Source organism: Trichomycterus rosablanca, chromosome 7 (genome assembly GCF_030014385.1).
Source record: "Trichomycterus rosablanca isolate fTriRos1 chromosome 7, fTriRos1.hap1, whole genome shotgun sequence".
NCBI lineage: Eukaryota > Metazoa > Chordata > Actinopteri > Siluriformes > Trichomycteridae > Trichomycterus > Trichomycterus rosablanca.
The window spans coordinates 2,722,933-2,740,593 of NC_085994.1; the positions used below are offsets into that span (position 1 = coordinate 2,722,933).

Below are 17,661 nucleotides of genomic sequence, written 5' to 3' on the forward strand. Positions count from 1 at the left end.
TTTAGAGAAACAGATGGACTACAGTCAGTAATTGTAGAACTACAAAGTGCTTCTATATGGTAAGTGGAGCTGATAAAATGGACAGCGAGTGTAGAAACAAGGAGGTGGTTTTAATGTTATGGCTGATCGGTGTATAGTGAAAGTCGTTCGGCAATATTATATGTAGATGTTATGGAAAACAGCAGGTACTAATCTGATGTGCAGTTTGCACAGTGCCTGCCACAATGACTTATTTTAGGTTCTATGTTGAATATTTGAACATCTCGATACCAAGAACCCAGCATGGTTATAGTAAATCTTCTTGTTGACATGATGAACACGACCCCATTTGAACGTAGCATGAGATACCAGCATGCCTCTAAACCAGACCCATCAGGTACAAACGTACGGTACGAACCATCCCACTGCCAATCTCATGTGTTTCTTCACTGTGGAAAGTCACTCATACCCTCAGCGGGTCATCAGTGGCTTTTGGAAACCTGTTGATCATCCATGTTGTTCATCCATTCTGTTTAACCCCATTCTCTCCATCCCAGCCCCTCGTTTAGTCCCAGAGCAGGAGACTAAAGACCCAATCAGAGCCATCTTCATGTAAGTGTCCTCACCAAAACCAGACACGGCCATTCTCTCCGCATGGAAGCGTCTCTTTCTCTCTCTCTTTCTGTTTGTTGCTCTCGCTAGCTCGCTCTGTTAAACCTTTGGTTAGCGCTTGCCTGGCTAACATGCTTCTTTTTTCCTCTGTTTGGACCAGCAGGTCTGTTCCATGTTCTTCCTTCTGTTCATGTTTCACTGTGCAAATTTAACATGGTTGTTTATTGTTAGCTGTGTATAAGAGCTGCTAGATGTTAGCGATAGGGTTGCCACGTGTCCCAAGCCAGATCTGATCAACATTAAGACCTGAGGGACTTTGATCAGGACTGAATCGTTTTGACCAGACGACTGGGCTGCTGTATCTCCGAAATGGAATGGACCCACCATTGTATGACGATGGACGAGCCACCATTCGCGGACAGATTGTCGGGCAGCCAAGACTTATCGATGCCAGACATAAAGGCTGTGACGTCTGGTACTGACCAACTGAAGATCTAGGGTCTGTTCGAAAACCTAGTGAGCTGCCTTGCTGCCTAATGCCTGCCTGATCAGCTGCCTCAGTAGAGAGGATTCTAATAAGACACTGAAATCATTACCGAAAACGGTGAAACTGTCGTGTGACGAGCACGAATTTACAAATATCGACACTTGTATAATTACTCCTTTATACAAATTAAAAATTAAACTCTGTTGGTTGCTCCGCTTTTCATTCATCCGCCACGTTTGTCATTTTTTGTGAGGAAAGTCGTGCCGCACTGAATGCTGGGATTGCCTTCAGCGCTGAGGAGGCGTCGGACGCTCCCTCATTATTCAGTCAGATCATCACTCAGGATTAAGGCGCCTCAGTAGGAGCATTTTAAGTTATCTAAGAATTTAGACACGCCCTCTTCTCAGGAGTGTAGGATGACGTAAAATGTGTCTGTGTAGAGAGATCACCAGGTTTTCGAACAGACCCCTTTCTGTGCCAGTCAAAGTGCCCATGCTAATGCCTATCTAATGTCAAAAGCACCTACAGTGGGCACAGAGACATCGTGGACGACCGGACACGTGATCATGACGATGGCACACTGAACTGGAAATAAATTCAGTGATTATTCGGGATTAAATGGTTTGTCGAAGCTAAAAGGACTCTTGCTTAGCAACCAGGGATAAGTGGAGTCATACAGGTATGTCGAAAATAACACGGTTCGGTTTTCAACCAATCGCTTCCTGTTGTACAATCAAGGATATGTTACGCTAACCCACTACTGCTGAGATCTGGGGTTCGAATCTCAGTGGTGCTATTGTCCAGTCGGACATGATTAGCTATGCCTGGGGTGGGGGGGCTTGTCAGTGCGCTCTCCGTGATGGTCCCAAGCTCGGATAAAATAAGGAGAGTTGCTTTCTGAAGAGCATCCAGTCTAAAAACTGTAGCAAATCAGGTATAAAGACCAGAACGATCAGCTGTGGGAACCAGCCAACAACAATAGAATAAAAGAAGAAGAAAATAATAGCTCCTATTATCAGATTCTGACTCTCTTTTTTGGGTACAGATGCCGAATCAGATGGTTGGTCCACCGCTTTAATGAAGAACCTCTACCAGATGTTCTTTCAGCCTGGACCCTCCGAACCGTGAGTGCACATTTAGACATCTCGTATCTTTATCATTCATTTATTTCCAAATATTTCAGAAATACAGGGCAGCATTCTAGAACCAGACAAAGATGCATTTGGGAGGTAAAAAACCAGAGTTTCTAAAGAAAATCCCAGAGGACGCGAGGAGAGCACATAACTCTCCTCACAGTCAGGTACTGGAGGATGGGATCGAACCCACATCTCCAGGATGTTGCTGTAAGGCACCCACTCCACCAGCTGCTCCCACTTTGTAATATGCATCTCTTACAGTTCCCTTTTTACACTGTGAAATCAGATTATTTTGAGCAGGTTTGCTGGCCCACTACTGCTCCAGGGTTCGGATCCCCAGTGGTGCTATTGGCTGGTCGGGCATTTACATACAGACATGACTGGCTGTGTCCAAGAGGGAGGGATAGGATTGGCTGAGGCGCCGCGATGAATTGGTGTCCTGTCCAGTGTTACTGAGTTAGTGTGTCTAGTGATTCCAAGAAAACCAGACCCACTGCAACCATGACCAGGATAAAGCGGTGGTAAAAATTTGAAAATAGCAATCATAAAAAACTATATAAATAATCTTAATAATAGTAATAATAATAATAAGAAGAATAATATCAATAATAATAGTAATAATAATAATAATATTAATAATGATAATGATAATAATAATAATAATAATAATAATATTAATATAGTAATAATAATAATAATAATAATAATATCAATAATCTCAATAATAATAATAATAATAATAGTAGTAGTAATAATAATAAAAGTAATAATAATAATAATAAATATAGTAATAATAATAATAATAGTAATAATAATAATAATAATAATAATAATAATAATAGCAATAATAATAGTAATAGTAATAGTAATAGTAATAGTAATAGCAATTATAATAATAATAATAATAATAATAATAATAGTAATAATAGTAATAATAATAAATATAATAGTAATAATAATAATAATAATAATAATAATAAAAATAATAATAATGACAGTAATAATAATAATAATAATAAAAAATCATCAACAACATTATCTTGACTTTCTAAAGTGAGAAAACAAATATTAGTCCTTACTGTTACCTCACAGTTAGCATTATTTAGCAGCCAGTGGTGAGCGGCTTTTTAGATTTTTGCAGATTGCACGCTCACAACTTCCTGTTGTATGAATGATCATGTCGTCCAGCCCTGTTATCAACAGCCCACGTCCACTCTGAGGCTTCTGTATCTTTGCAGATCTGCAGGTAACACCAGTGAGATTCAGGCTTCACAGGAAGTGAAGAAGCATGACAAACAGGAAGTGGATGAGAAACAGGAGGACCTCCCGGAGGGGGAGAGCGAGGAGATATTTGTGTCAGAAGCCGAGGAGGACGAGTACACAGGTGAACACGTACACAGGTTTTAATCTGGTCATATCTGTGATATCATTCGTCCATGAGTGAAGTCACAGAGCTGATGCAGCTTCACCTGTGATGGATCCAGTAGATCACTGAATTTGATCGTGTCTCTCCAGATCCTCCAGCGGTGCAGGTGGAGATGGAGGATCTGTGTGTACGACCAGGACAGCCTGCAACTTTCTCAGCGGTCATCACTGGTCAGCCCGTCCCTGAGGTCAGGTGGTACAAGGTAACGCACTGAATGCTGGGATTGGCTTCAGAGCGTCTGACGCTCCCTCGTCATTCAGTCAGATTATCACTCTGAATTAAGGTGACTCAGTAGGAGCATTTTAAGGGATCTAAGGATTTAGACACGCCCTCTTCTCGAGAGTGTAGGATGACGTAAGATGCGTCTGTGTAGAGAGAGAGCGAGGTTTTCACACAGACCCAGTGTGTGCATTAATTCACTAATTATTCCTAATGAAGGATCAGGTGTTTTCTTTACCCTATATTTCACAAAATTGGTAAAAACATCCATGTAAAACGACAGCTGGGTCACTGATCAATGATAGTCATTTTGTGTGGCTCATTAAAAGGTCCTCTGGTGCATGCAATACATAAATAATCCGCAGGTAGCAAAAGACATGTATCTAATTGTATACATCAGGATTTTCAGGAAAACAATACACCTACTGATAATGTAGAGCTCTCTAAAACTCATGTATCAAATATGATACGCTTGGCGTTATAGGGTTAAGAAATTGACTAGTGTGTCTAGTAGTAAAGTTTACAAATTTGAGTCTAAACTTTAGCTTCCATCAGCATTCTTGAAATTAGGTAGATATGGGCACTCAGGGGGTGCAGCAGTAAAGCATCCTAACCCACAAGTGCTCACAAGTTCAATCTTTTCAAAGCTCCTCCAATGAGATGAACTGTTTGATATGACGTGTGGCAATAGTGGCTCAGGTTGTACAAACAAGCTTAACGTGACTTACTGTAGTAAAACAGCGAGTGAGGAATGTGATTAGTGGAGGAACTTATGAGCAGTAATAATGAAGAGAAGTTTAGTGCTCCTGTCTCCTTCTTTTACTACATTAAACCACGTTAAGCTTTATTTTCAACCAGAAGCGTTTTAGACTCTAGAAGAAGCTGATTCTGATTCTCACCATTTCTCAGAAGCTGGAGCTGTAACACAAGTTTAAAAGTGAAACAGGGAGGAAAATCCAGATAAACACAGATACATGTGGAGCTGGAACACTGGATCTGATTCAGCTCATATTCACACTTTGATGACGTTTTACGTCTGTACTGCTTGTTGTCTCCGTTACTGCAGGACAGCGTTGAACTTCATTTTGGTGAACACGCTGAGATTTGTCAGAGCGGCGCTCGATGTTCCCTCACACTGCTGAGTGTCGACGTCAATGATTGTGGCACCTACACCTGTACGGCCACAAACAGCTTAGGCCGGGCCTCCTGCCACGCCCACCTCAGCATTGATACAGGTAAACTGTCACAGAAGAACAAGACATGTTTGGATCTAAATGCACCCATTTCATCAGGTACAGAGGGACTGGTGAGGCTTCATAACAACATGGTTTGGTACATTTGGGGTTCTGTCCAAACTCCTCTGAACACCTTTGCTTTGATCTTCTCATCCAATCTGGTGCCTGACCTCAAGAGTAACCTTTTGACTAAATGGCCAGAAATTCTGTTGGGCTTATGTATAAGATATGCTATATAAAGGATGATGATGATGGGTGGGGTGTTATTATTATTATTATTATTATTAGTTCATTTGGACACACTTCTGTTTCAGGACAAGAGGAATTTGAGGAGGATGAGGAGGAGGAGGAAGAGGAAAGAGAGCTGGAGGTGGGGAGAAGAAGGAAACTCCACGCTGTTTATGACGTCCATGAGGAGATCAGGAGGTGTGTATCAACTGAGATTTACACCGATCAGGCATAACATTAAAACCACCTCCTTGTTTCTACACTCACTGTCCATTTTATCAGCTCCACTTACCATATAGAAGCACTTTGTAGTTCTACAATTACTGACTGTAGTCCAGTTAGCCCCCTTTCATGCTGTTCTTCAATGGTCAGGACCCCCACAGGACCACCACAGAGCAGGTATTATTTAGGTGGTGGATGATTCTCAGCACTGCAGTGACACTGACGTGGTGGTGGTGTGTTAGTGTGTGTTGTGCTGGTATGACTGGATCAGACACAGCAGCGCTGCTGGAGTTTTTAAACACCTCACTGTCACTGCTGGACTGAGAATAGTCCACCAACCAAAAATATCCAGCCAACAGCGCCCCGTGGGCAGCATCCTGTGACCACTGATGAAGGTCTAGAAGATGAGCGACTCAAACAGCTGCAATAGATGAGCGACCGTCTCTGACTTTACATCTACAAGGTGAACCAACTAGGTAGGAGGTCTAATAGAGTGGACAGCGAGTGGACACGGTATTTAAAACCTCCAGCAGCGCTGCTGTGTCTGATCCAGTCATACCAGCACAACACACACTAACACACCACCACCATGTCAGTGTCACTGCAGTGCTGAGAATGATCCACCACCTAATTAATACCTGCTCTGTGGGGGTCCTGTGGGGGTGAAAGGGGTCTAACAAAGCATGTAGAGAAACAGATGGACTACAGTCAGTAATTGTTGAACTACAAAGTGCTTCTATATGGTAAGTGGAGCTGATAAAATGTACAGTAGAAAACTGGTGTGCATAAATACTGTATATTGTTAATTTATTTACCTTTTATTTATAGGGGCACGTTTGGGGTGGTGAAGAGAGTCACTCACCGGGCGAGCAGTGAGGCCTTTGCTGCCAAGTTCATCCCACTGAGGGCCAGCACTCGTACCCGAGCCTTCCAGGAACGCGACCTGCTGTCCCGACTGGCTCACCGCAGACTGGCCTGTCTGCTCGACTTCTTCAACACCCGCCGTACGCTCGTCCTCATCACTGAAATGTACGTCTGTGATGAAACCATCCTCTCACCTCGTTATTATGATTACATCCCCAGACAGGTGCACCACGCCTGATTTTACAACATGCATGTTACTCTTTACAGATGCTCATCGCAGGGGTTATTGGAACATCTGTTACAGAGAGGTTCGGTCACCGAGAGAGAGGTAACACACGTGTACTCAAATACATCCCGACATTCCTGCCATGCTTTTCTTTTCTGGTAAATGTGGTGGTTACTTTCTACTTTCTCATCAGGTTGAGATGTACATTCATCAGATTCTGGAGGGAATCGGATACGTTCACAGCATGAACATCCTACATCTGGATATTAATGTAAGTGAAGGTGTGAATCTGATGCTGCTGTAACTAACAGACACAAGAAACTTAGAGAAACCAAATAGCTTGAGAAAAACCATGAACAGAAACTTAGAAAATTAAACCAGTGAGCAGCCGAAAGTGGGACGCGAACATGAAATGTAGTAAGAGTTTGGGAGCAATATTGCTGGACTCTTTGACTCTGACCAGCCAAGAACAGGGAAAAATAGCTGAGTGGATTATGGGACCAGTACCATTAGACTTCATGCAACATGATCATCAGGGAAGTTAGGAAGCAGACCAGGCTCGTGTAACCATCTCAACCATCTCAGCTACTCCATCCACCAGAGAGCTACAACCCAAAAGCTTTCCAAAGTCAGTGGAAACAAACCCTGCAGAGATCTCCATAAGTGATCTGGTTCTCTGTAAGAATCCATCGCTGGTTGGTGTAAAGAAGTCATCACCAACCGCACATATATCTGGTGCTGGTCTACAGCTCCCCCATGTGGTCCAGTGCAACCTTAAAGATTTCAGATCCAAAAACCTAATCCCAAACCTTAACCCTACACCAAACCCTATCCCCTGACCCCTAACCTAACCCTAACCCCAAACACAACCCTAATTCTATGCCTTAACCCTAACCCCAAACACAACCCTAACCCTATCCCCTAACCTTAACCCCAAACACAACCCTAACCCTATCCCCTAACCCCAAACACAACACTATCCCTATCCCCTAAACCCTAAACCTAATCCCAAACTCAACCCTAACACCTAACCTTAATCCTAAACCAAGCCCTATTTCCTAACCCTAACCTCTAACCTTAACTCCAAACTCAACCCTAACCCCTAACTTTAATCCTAAACCCAACCCTATTCCCTACCCCTAAACCTAACTCCAAACTCAACCCTAACCCCTAACTTTAATCCTAAACCAAGCCCCATCCCCTAACCCCTAAACCTAACACCGAACTCAACCCCAACCTCAAATCTTAATCCTAAACCCAACCCTATCTCTTGCCCTTAACCACCAAACTCAACCCTAACCCCTAACCATAATTCTAAACCCAATCCCCTAACCCCTAAACCTATTCTCTAACCTTAATCCCAAACCTAACCCTAACCTTAACCCTAAAACCAACCCTATCACTTCACCTTACCCTCCAAACCTAACCGTCATCTTAACCCCAACCCTATAACTTAACCTCTAAATCTAACTTTAATCTTAATGTTAACCCCAACCCTATAACTTAACCTTAACCTCTAAATCTAACCCTAATCTTAACGTTAACCCCAACCCTATCAGCTAATGCCTAGTTCACACTACATGATTTTTGCCCAGATTTTCGCTCGCCGACAGGTCATCGCTAGATGTGCCAGCTCAGAGGCAACTTGACGTTTGCTTGGGGCTTGAAACCCGCTGATCGTGTAGCCAAATCGACGCTTGTACTCAGATTCAGATTTTCCACTTGCTTTTACGCTGCACAGCTCTGATCGCTCATTTCCTGTTGACGTGTGTTTTTGGACGTGGTATCATTACTCCCCTCGTCACTTCTCGTGTGTGTTTTTTGTGACAAAATGTAGTTTGGGAGACCAGACAGACTCGTCTGAGATTCCAGTCAGTGATAGATGGTGTAGTGTAAAACCCCCTATCACCGATCATTCGTGTAGTGTGAAAACCACACCGACTTGAAAGACTCCCGATTACAAGAGATCCAGTCGTGTAGTGTGAACTGTACAGCGATCTGAACAACTTCAAAGTCCCCTAAACCTAACCCTAATCTTAACCCTAACTTCAATCCTATCACCTCACCTTAACCGCTAACCCTAACCTTAATCCTAAACCCAACCCTATCTCCTAACCCCTATCTCTAACCCCTAACCCTAATCTTAACCCTATTTTCAACCCTATCACCTCACCTCTAAACCTAACCCTAACCTTAACCCTAACCCCAACCTTATCACCTCACCTTAATCTCTAAACCTAACCCTAACCTTAACCCTAACCCCAACCCTATCACCTCACTTTAACCTCTAAACCTAACCTTAACACAAATCACAACCCTATTACCTAACCTTAACCCCAAACCTAACCCTAACATTGACCTTAAACCCAACCCTATTACCTAACCTTAACCCCAAACACAACCCTCATTGACCCTACACCCAACCTTATTTCCTAACCATAACCCTAAACCAAACACTAAAACCTAATCGAAACCGAAACCCAACTCTATCACTTGACCTTAACCCTAAATCTTAAACCCTAAATGTACCCAAACCCAACCCTAACCCTTAACCATAACCCAATCCTAGTCCTTATTCAACCCTAAATCCTAACCATAGTTATTTCAGGTCATGATGAATCTCCTGCTCTCGTTGATTATTTGCTGATCTCAGGACACTTTTCTGGGCGTCTCGTACAGAACCACTGAGCTGTACTATGTTTTCTCTTTCTCCTGCAGACAGACAACATCCTGATGGTCTCTCCTGACAGAGAGGGGCTGAAGATCTGTGACTTTGGCTTATCCCAGGAGATTGACCCCTCCAGGCACCAGTACAGTGTCTTTGGGACCCCTGAATTTGTGGCCCCTGAAATTGTTCACCAGGAACCTGTAACAACAAAGACTGATATATGGTACGTCAATTTAGTTTCCCTTGATTAGTTACATGCTTGGTTAGAGGAGCAGATTTTGACATACAGTTGTGTCCAAAAGTTTGGGGACAGCGGAGCTTCTTAGCTGGTTGGAAAATGCTGGTATAAAATCTATGATATCATGATAGTCCAAGAAGGGACAAGAGAGGACCCGCAGACGGGTAGTTGGGCGGCCAAGACTCAATAATAACAGAGAATGTAAAATCTGTGGTAGTGTATCGCAGTCTGTGTGTGTGTGTGTGTGTGTGTGTGTCCATAATGGTTTAGTCGAATGATGGCAACTGGTTTTGCCCCGCGTTGCAAATATTTTTGTAGCCAGGGGTTTATGTTCATTTTATTTGACTCCTTAAATATACACTGTATGAGTTAAAGTATGTGGACACCCTTCCTAATTATTCAGTTAATATTTTTTTTACAGCTGCTCATGGTTTTTGTTCAGTTAGATGTTCAGTTAGCTCATGGTCAGGTGTCCATGTACTGGTTTGTAGCCGAGTAGTAACGAAGAAAAAGCTTCTGACTGCATTTTATGTTCTTTTTATCTCAATTTTTAGGTCTGTTGGTGTTGTCGCTTATTTATGGTAAGACTTTTTATGCAATTACGCACCGGAGAGACTAAATATTCCTTCACTGACTGTTTGTGTACATTTGGAGGTTCATTGAGAGTAAATCATGAACTGATTTCTTTGTGCTTTTATTTGATCAGTTTGATGGGGCACTGCCCGTTCTTTGGGGAGAACGACCGTGCCACGTTGGTGAAGGTGGCAGAAGGAGTTCTGTACTGGGACATGCCAGAAATCACCAGCAGGAGTGAACAGGCGCAGGATTTCCTCCACAGAGTCTTACAGCCTGAACCTGAGTGAGATTCAGTACATGTGTGTGCTTGTGCATGTGGGTGTAAGCCTGTAGGACTCATTTAGAAATATAAACTAATAATTATTTTGTTTCCTCAACTGTATTTACCCTGGTAAGAGTCACAGCGGGTCCGGTTCTACTGAGAAACTCACGGTACATGGCAGGAATACCCTGTACCCTGTTCCAAACCCCCAGACATAGCCAATCATGGCTGTATATCGACCACTGATAGAGATTTGAACCCAGATCTCTGGGGTGGGCCAGCTTAATAGACCACTGCGTCACCTGAACTAATCATTTTAATTATCAGTTTACCTGCCTGTGTAGTACACTAATTATTCATTCATTCACTGTCTGTGAACACCACCACTTTATCCTGGTCAGGGTCACTGTGGGTGCAGTTCACTGGGCGAAGGTGGCCAATCCATCACAGGGCAAAAACACACTCTCACACACACACACACACACACACACACACACACGCACACACACACACACACACACACACACACACACGGCATCTAGCGGAACAGTGGCAGTCTTCTACTTGGGTGCCACCTAGAGAAAAGCAGTGGTAGCCTAGATGTATAAATACTTGACTAGCCACTCTGAAGGTTACTGGTTCTAGTCCCACCACCATAAACTGTTAAGCCACTTAACAAGACCCTCAATTTCTCAATATTAGATTGCATTTAGTCACAATTGTTGGTCATTTTGAAATAAAAGCACTGTCATTTCACAGCAAAAGTACCAAATACAGTCGGGTCTTGTTAAGTGGCTTAACAGTTCATGGTGGTGGGACTAGAACCAGTAACCTAACCTAAGCTACCACTGCCTAAGTGGCACCCAGGTAGAAGACTATGTTGCTCACTTAAGGATCTACTCATTCATATTTACATTTTCGGCATGTATCTAAAGCGACTAGCATTACTGTGACAGTATACTGTCTAAGCAATTGAGAATTAAGGGCCTTGCTCAAGGGCCCAACAGTGGCAACTTGGCAGTGGTGGGGCTTGAACCACAGACCATTTGATTACTAGTCCAGTACCTTAACCGCTAGGTTACAACTGCCCTAAATTTCTTCTTTAGTTTTGCACTGGAGTGCAATTATGAATACAGTTTGATCTATTGAAGCTTAAGGGCCTTGCTCAAGGGCCCAACAGTGGCAACTTGGCGGTGGTGGGGCTTGAACCAGTGACCTTCTGCTTACTAGTCCAGCACCTTAACCACTGAGCATGGATGTAACCTACGTTAATTTACTCCAATACAAAATGCCAGTAGGATTCGGTTGGAAACATCTAAACATCTACATTATTTGTCCATATTTTAAAGCTCTAAAGTTTTTGTTTGTTTGTTTGTTTGTTTGTTTTTCCACCAGGATGAGACCATCAGCATCGGAGTGTTTGAGTTCCGAGTGGCTTCAGGTACCTTCGATTATTTACAATAAAATCAAATGTGTTTAGTATAGAACCCATGGTGCAGCGTTTTAACACACAGCTCGCCACTGCTCAGATCTCCAGCTCTCAGGCTCTTGAGTTTGATTTTCCGTTGTGCGATCAGGGCATCTATCAGGAGAGAGGCTGACGGGGTTCCTTTATGTTTATCCAACGGCAGTCTCCTTTGGTTGATCGAGACTCCTGCACAGGAGGTGGATGTATCACAGACAGCAGTGCGTGACTCTAAGTACGTGTTACGGCTCTCTGTGAGACTCAGTATGTGACGGAGGGGGCGTCTGATAGTCTGGAGCTTTTGCCCAGTCAAGGCGGGGGGTGTGCAGCAGCAGAAGAAGCTACAATTGGAAATCTGGAAAGGTCTAGACTGGGAAGAAAGGTTGAATGCAAAATAGAATTAATTTCAGTTTTTTTTTAATGTTGTAGGGTTCGTTTGAAGATGAGGAGCTTGACCCTATTGATACCAAAACTCTGAAGTGTTACATCTCAAGAAGGAAGTGGCAGGTGAATAAAAATCCATGTCTTATTATTTAAGCAAGTATGATTACCCATCTATAGGACCTTAAACTACCTAACATCCTTCCTTGCTTCCGCAGCGCTCTCTGACGTGTCTCGGCTCAGTCCTAACCCTGAGGCCGATTCCAGAGTTGCTAGACGCTCCATTGTGTGAGGTCTCTGTGACGACCCCACGAGACCCCCGTCCTACCAGCAGCACCTCCCTGAGCACCGGATCTTCCTCTGAGTATGATGAGGCCGACACCTGGGGATTCTTCCAGCGAGCCAGCCCGGAGGAAGACGAGGCCGGGAAGGAAGACGATGAGCAGTACGACCCATATGCTCATCAAACTTCAGACCTCAAGAACGATAAGCGGGATGTGATAACGGGTCGGGAACGACCTCAGAGGGCTGCAGCGGTGATTCCAGTATTCACAGAGTTTCCACTTTTGGATTCTCTTGAGAGGAAGGACGGCGATCAATCCTCATGTTCTTCAGAAGGGGTCGATGTGCCCAGCGGGACCTCAATTCCACGTGGCAGCTTGATCAAGAGCACGTTCTACAACAGGAACGAGCAGCTCTCCCCGATGTCCGCCCGGCACATGATGCTCCGGGACAGATTTCACATCAGGAAACAGGAACGAGGGCGCAAGATGTTGCGCTCCAGCCTGTCTGGGAGGCTGAACGAACCCCTTATAGAGTATGTAGAAGACTCCCCGGATATAGAGAGCGGGCGCAGACCCAGGAGAGGGTCTATGCATCTTTCTAAATCTTGTTCCCTGGACAGAGGGGTGAGTCCGGCCTGTTTATACCCAAACGTTTACACCCAAAGGAGGAGCCGGTCTCTGGATGAATCTACAAGACAATCTGAAGCTTTAGCAGGGCAGAGGAAGCTGGGAGATGGCGAGGAAGATGAGGAGTTTGACCACGATAATGAGTTCACTGATGAAGAACAAGACGACACTACACAAGTATCAAAGTCTGAGCGTCTACCAGAAGTAGAAGGTGAACCAGAGACTGACAGAGCTACCACAGGCCTGGAAGAAGAAAAAACGATGGGTGGCTCCCAACTGTCTCTTGTAGACTCCGAGGCATCTGAAAGAATGAGTTCCTTCGTCAGACAGATCTCACAAAAGCCCCAGAAGTCCTACTATGAGTCTGAGGAGCACTTGGTTGCATCATCTGGGAAGACATCTGAGCTCTCGCTCTTAGAAGACTCGGAGGATGAGGATATGGAACGGGTTCTGAAATCCCTTCGTCAAGAGACCTTCCAAGCACCGCCAAGGCAAAGAACATCCGGCTCACCGACAGGCAAAAACGGTGTTACATTGCGGCGAAGTTCCTCAGCTGTACCCATACGCCCAGCGTCAGCGACCCCAGAGAGCCGAGAGGTCCTTCAGAGGCACTCTTCAGCCCCGGCCCTGCAGATCAAACCCCCTAGTGGCAAATCAGCCAAGTCTGGACTCCTGAAAGTCTTCCGCAGGAAGTCCTGGACAGGCCACTCCGGCTCCCAAACAGATGACCCAGGAAAGAGGTCTGATGAGGGCACAAGTTCAAAACCGAGATCTCCTCTCATGGTTTTGAGGAAGAAGATGAGGGCGTCAGCCTCGAGCCTTACCAAGCTGTTCACCAGGCAGTCCAGTAAAGAGGGCAAAGAGGAAAAAAGAGGTAGGCCTAAAAACACTATATATACTGAAGTAAACACTGGCATTTTTTAAACAAATACCAACATACATTAACTCCACATTTGTCCAACAAACACAAGCAACATAAGCATTTTTAACACCAACATTCCCCAACAAAACCCAAACATTTTAAACAAACCTTAACATTAATGGTTTTTAACACACCAGCATTCTCCTTTAAACACCAAAATTCTTCATTAAACACCATTTTTCTCTTGGTGTAGACACAGATTTGGAACAAATTGTAAAAAAAAAAAAATGTTCCAATACTTACATTTCCAACAAACACCTGCTTTGGACACCAAATATTACCGTTATTCAAAGAACACCAGAATTTTAACACACACTCAACAGTTTCTGTTAAACACCAACATTCACCTAAAAAAATACACCAGCATTCTTTTAAAAATACCAAGATTTCCCTTACAAGATCCTATAATCCTATTCCATAATAAACAACACTTTTTATAAAGGAAACAAACAATTTGAAACAATTTAAAAAAACTGTTCCAGTATTTAAATTTCCATTTTTCATCAAACCGTATTTATCTGAAAAAACAAAAAAACAAAAAAAACAGGGGAAACAACAAACACCATCAAACACCAACATTCTCTAACAAAGAGCAACATTTTAAACAAACCAGCATTCTCTCAAAAATACCACCACTCTCCTTCAAACACCAAAACTCTTTAGTACTCTTCTATTATTCTGTTATTCTTTAATAAACACCAATTTTCTTAAAAAGAAAACACGGACACAAATTCGACACAAATTTTTAAAAAAGTACCAGCATTTGAATTTCCAACAAATACTGACTTTTACCAACAAATACTAACATCATTTAATGAACATCAGAATTTAAAAACACACCAACATTTTAAACAAACCAGTTCATAACACACCAGCATTCTCTCCAAAACACCAACATTCTCCATCAGACACCAAAACCCTTCAGTGCACACCAGCATCCTTCTCAAAATACCAGCACCCTTCTTCAAATGCTTTAATAGACACAGAATTTCTATTAAAAAACTAATTTAATACAAATTTGGGGATACAAACACTGGCCAACAAATACTAACATCATTCATTAAACACCAACACATTTGATTAAACTACATTTATCTGAAAAAAAAAAACTGTGGAAACAACAGACCATCAAACACCAACATTCTCTAACAAACACCAATTTTTTTAGACAAACTAGTCCATTAAAACACACCAGCATTCTCCAAACACACCAGCATTCTCCAAACACCAACATTCTCCGTCAAACACAAAAACCCTTCAGTATATAAAAACTTAAAAACAAATCCCATATTTTTAGACACATCCCAAAATATCTCAATACTAGAATTTCCAATAAACTCCAGCATTTACTGGAAGTTACCACAAAAAAACACCATGATTGTCACATAATATTAGCTTCCCCACAATCACCAGTCCTCACCACACATAAAAATGTAAAAAACACCAGCTTACTTCATCAAACACAGACATTCTTCAATAAACAGTTATTTTTCCAAACACTTTGGGTGAACCTGCTGTTTCTTTTGCTTGGTGTTTTTTTGAGTGTTAGATCGTAATTCATCATGTCCTTTCTGCTCTTCAGGATCAATTGTGAAGAGTCCAGTTCCTCTGGACAGAACAACGGTCACCTCAGACTTTTTTCCATCAGCTCCCTTCTCAGAAAGTCCTCAGAAAAAGTCCAAGCTCTTCTCTCTCAAAGTGCCAGGATTCAAAAAGAGCAAAGGTGGGCAGAGGTGTTTAGATTACAACGGTAAAGAATTTCAAATAGCTTTTTGTATTTGATGTATTTGATGTTATTTTATGCATTTTTTTAGAAACCCTGGTCAGGCCGCCCAGGCCGGACGTGATCCAGCTGGCCAGCGTTGGAGCTTTGGTGTTCTGGAGGCCGGCGCCATCGAGTGGTCCTGTCACCTACTGCGTACAGTACAGCGTCAATCGTAAGAAGCTAATCACAGTTACATCCCGCTATATACGATGTCGAGGTCGTGCCGTGACTAGCACCCGTACTCTCTGTGGTTTCAGAAGAGGAGTGGAAAACCTTGTCGGAGAATGTGACCGACAGCTGCTACGTGGTCACCACGCTTCCCAAAGGACCCGGTTATGTGTTCAGGGTGGCGTGCACCACCAAATCGGGGCCGGGACCTTACAGTGACCCTTCACCGCCTGCTTTTATGACGACCCCATATGAAGGTAGGAACGTTTTGGGATTTAAAGACCTCCCTGGTGAAGATATGTGATAGATCTGTACACATCATTATGATATGTGCACCTCACACTCCAGCCTTATTTGGCATTGTCCCAATTTGGATATACTCAATTCCTCTGGAATCTAAAACACATGTGAAGCCCATGTGATATTTTTAAATAATGCTTGTTTTTACTTCAAAGACTCTCACATTCCTTTGATCATGACGGAATCTAGTGGATCTAAGATCACCGTACCAGGAGGACTAGGCTCGGAAAGATCTTACAGCTTCCTGTCTGAGATCAACAGGTACCACACAGTTAGATTCAATACACACACACACACACACATACACACACATATATAAGCACATACACACACAAAAGCAAAACACACATAAGCACACACACACACACACAAGCAATACACAAACACAAGCACATATACATATTTATACAAGCATATATGCACACACAAACACACAAGCATATGTACACATACAAACACACAAGCACATATACACACAAGCACATATAAACACATTCACACACACACAAGCACATACTGTATAAACACATTCACACACATGAGCAAATATACACACAAGCACAAACACACACATAAGTACATATACACTCAAGCCTATACACACACAAGCACATACGCAATCACATACTGTATACACACTAATAGGAACATATACACACAATTACATATTCACACACATAAGCACAAATACACACATTCACACAAGCACATATACACACATAAGCACACACACACGCAAGCACAAACACAATATACAGTGTATCACAAAAGTGAGTACACCCCTCACATTTCTGCAGATATTTAAGTATATCTTTTCATGGGACAACACTGACAAAATGACACTTTGACACAATGAAAAGTAGTCTGTGTGCAGCTTATATAACAGTGTAAATTTATTCTTCCCTCAAAATAACTCAATATACAGCCATTAATGTCTAAACCACCGGCAACAAAAGTGAGTACACCCCTAAGAGACTACACCCCTAAATGTCCAAATTGAGCACTGCTTGTCATTTTCCCTCCAAAATGTCATGTGATTTGTTAGTGTTACTAGGTCTCAGGTGTACATAGGGAGCAGGTGTGTTCAATTTAGTAGTACAGCTCTCACACTCTCTCATACTGGTCACTGAAAGTTCCAACATGGCACCTCATGGCAAAGAACTCTCTGAGGATCTTAAAAGACGAATTGTTGCGCTACATGAAGATGGCCAAGGCTACAAGAAGATTGCCAACACCCTGAAACTGAGCTGCAGCACAGTGGCCAAGATCATCCAGCGTTTTAAAAGAGCAGGGTCCACTCAGAACAGACCTCGCGTTGGTCGTCCAAAGAAGCTGAGTGCACGTGCTCAGCGTCACATCCAACTGCTGTCT

The 17,661-nt window shown here is 42.9% G+C and overlaps 1 protein-coding gene across 1 annotated transcript in view; it reads left to right on the forward strand.

Annotated features, from left to right (window-relative positions):
* obscna (obscurin, cytoskeletal calmodulin and titin-interacting RhoGEF a) overlaps positions 1-17,661 on the forward strand; it is a 91,751-nt gene that overhangs the window by 68,244 nt on the left and 5,846 nt on the right. Inside the window, exons 66-84 of the mRNA XM_062998720.1 lie at positions 2,124-2,202; positions 3,453-3,598; positions 3,730-3,842; positions 4,601-4,603; positions 4,926-5,094; positions 5,409-5,520; positions 6,373-6,573; positions 6,676-6,736; positions 6,828-6,905; positions 9,353-9,525; positions 10,095-10,121; positions 10,247-10,399; positions 11,774-11,819; positions 12,273-12,350; positions 12,443-14,009; positions 15,640-15,780; positions 15,872-15,994; positions 16,080-16,247; positions 16,446-16,551. Of these exons, the coding sequence (XP_062854790.1) occupies positions 2,124-2,202; positions 3,453-3,598; positions 3,730-3,842; positions 4,601-4,603; positions 4,926-5,094; positions 5,409-5,520; positions 6,373-6,573; positions 6,676-6,736; positions 6,828-6,905; positions 9,353-9,525; positions 10,095-10,121; positions 10,247-10,399; positions 11,774-11,819; positions 12,273-12,350; positions 12,443-14,009; positions 15,640-15,780; positions 15,872-15,994; positions 16,080-16,247; positions 16,446-16,551 (3,544 nt within the window). The remainder of the gene's footprint in view (positions 1-2,123; positions 2,203-3,452; positions 3,599-3,729; positions 3,843-4,600; positions 4,604-4,925; positions 5,095-5,408; positions 5,521-6,372; positions 6,574-6,675; positions 6,737-6,827; positions 6,906-9,352; positions 9,526-10,094; positions 10,122-10,246; positions 10,400-11,773; positions 11,820-12,272; positions 12,351-12,442; positions 14,010-15,639; positions 15,781-15,871; positions 15,995-16,079; positions 16,248-16,445; positions 16,552-17,661) is intronic.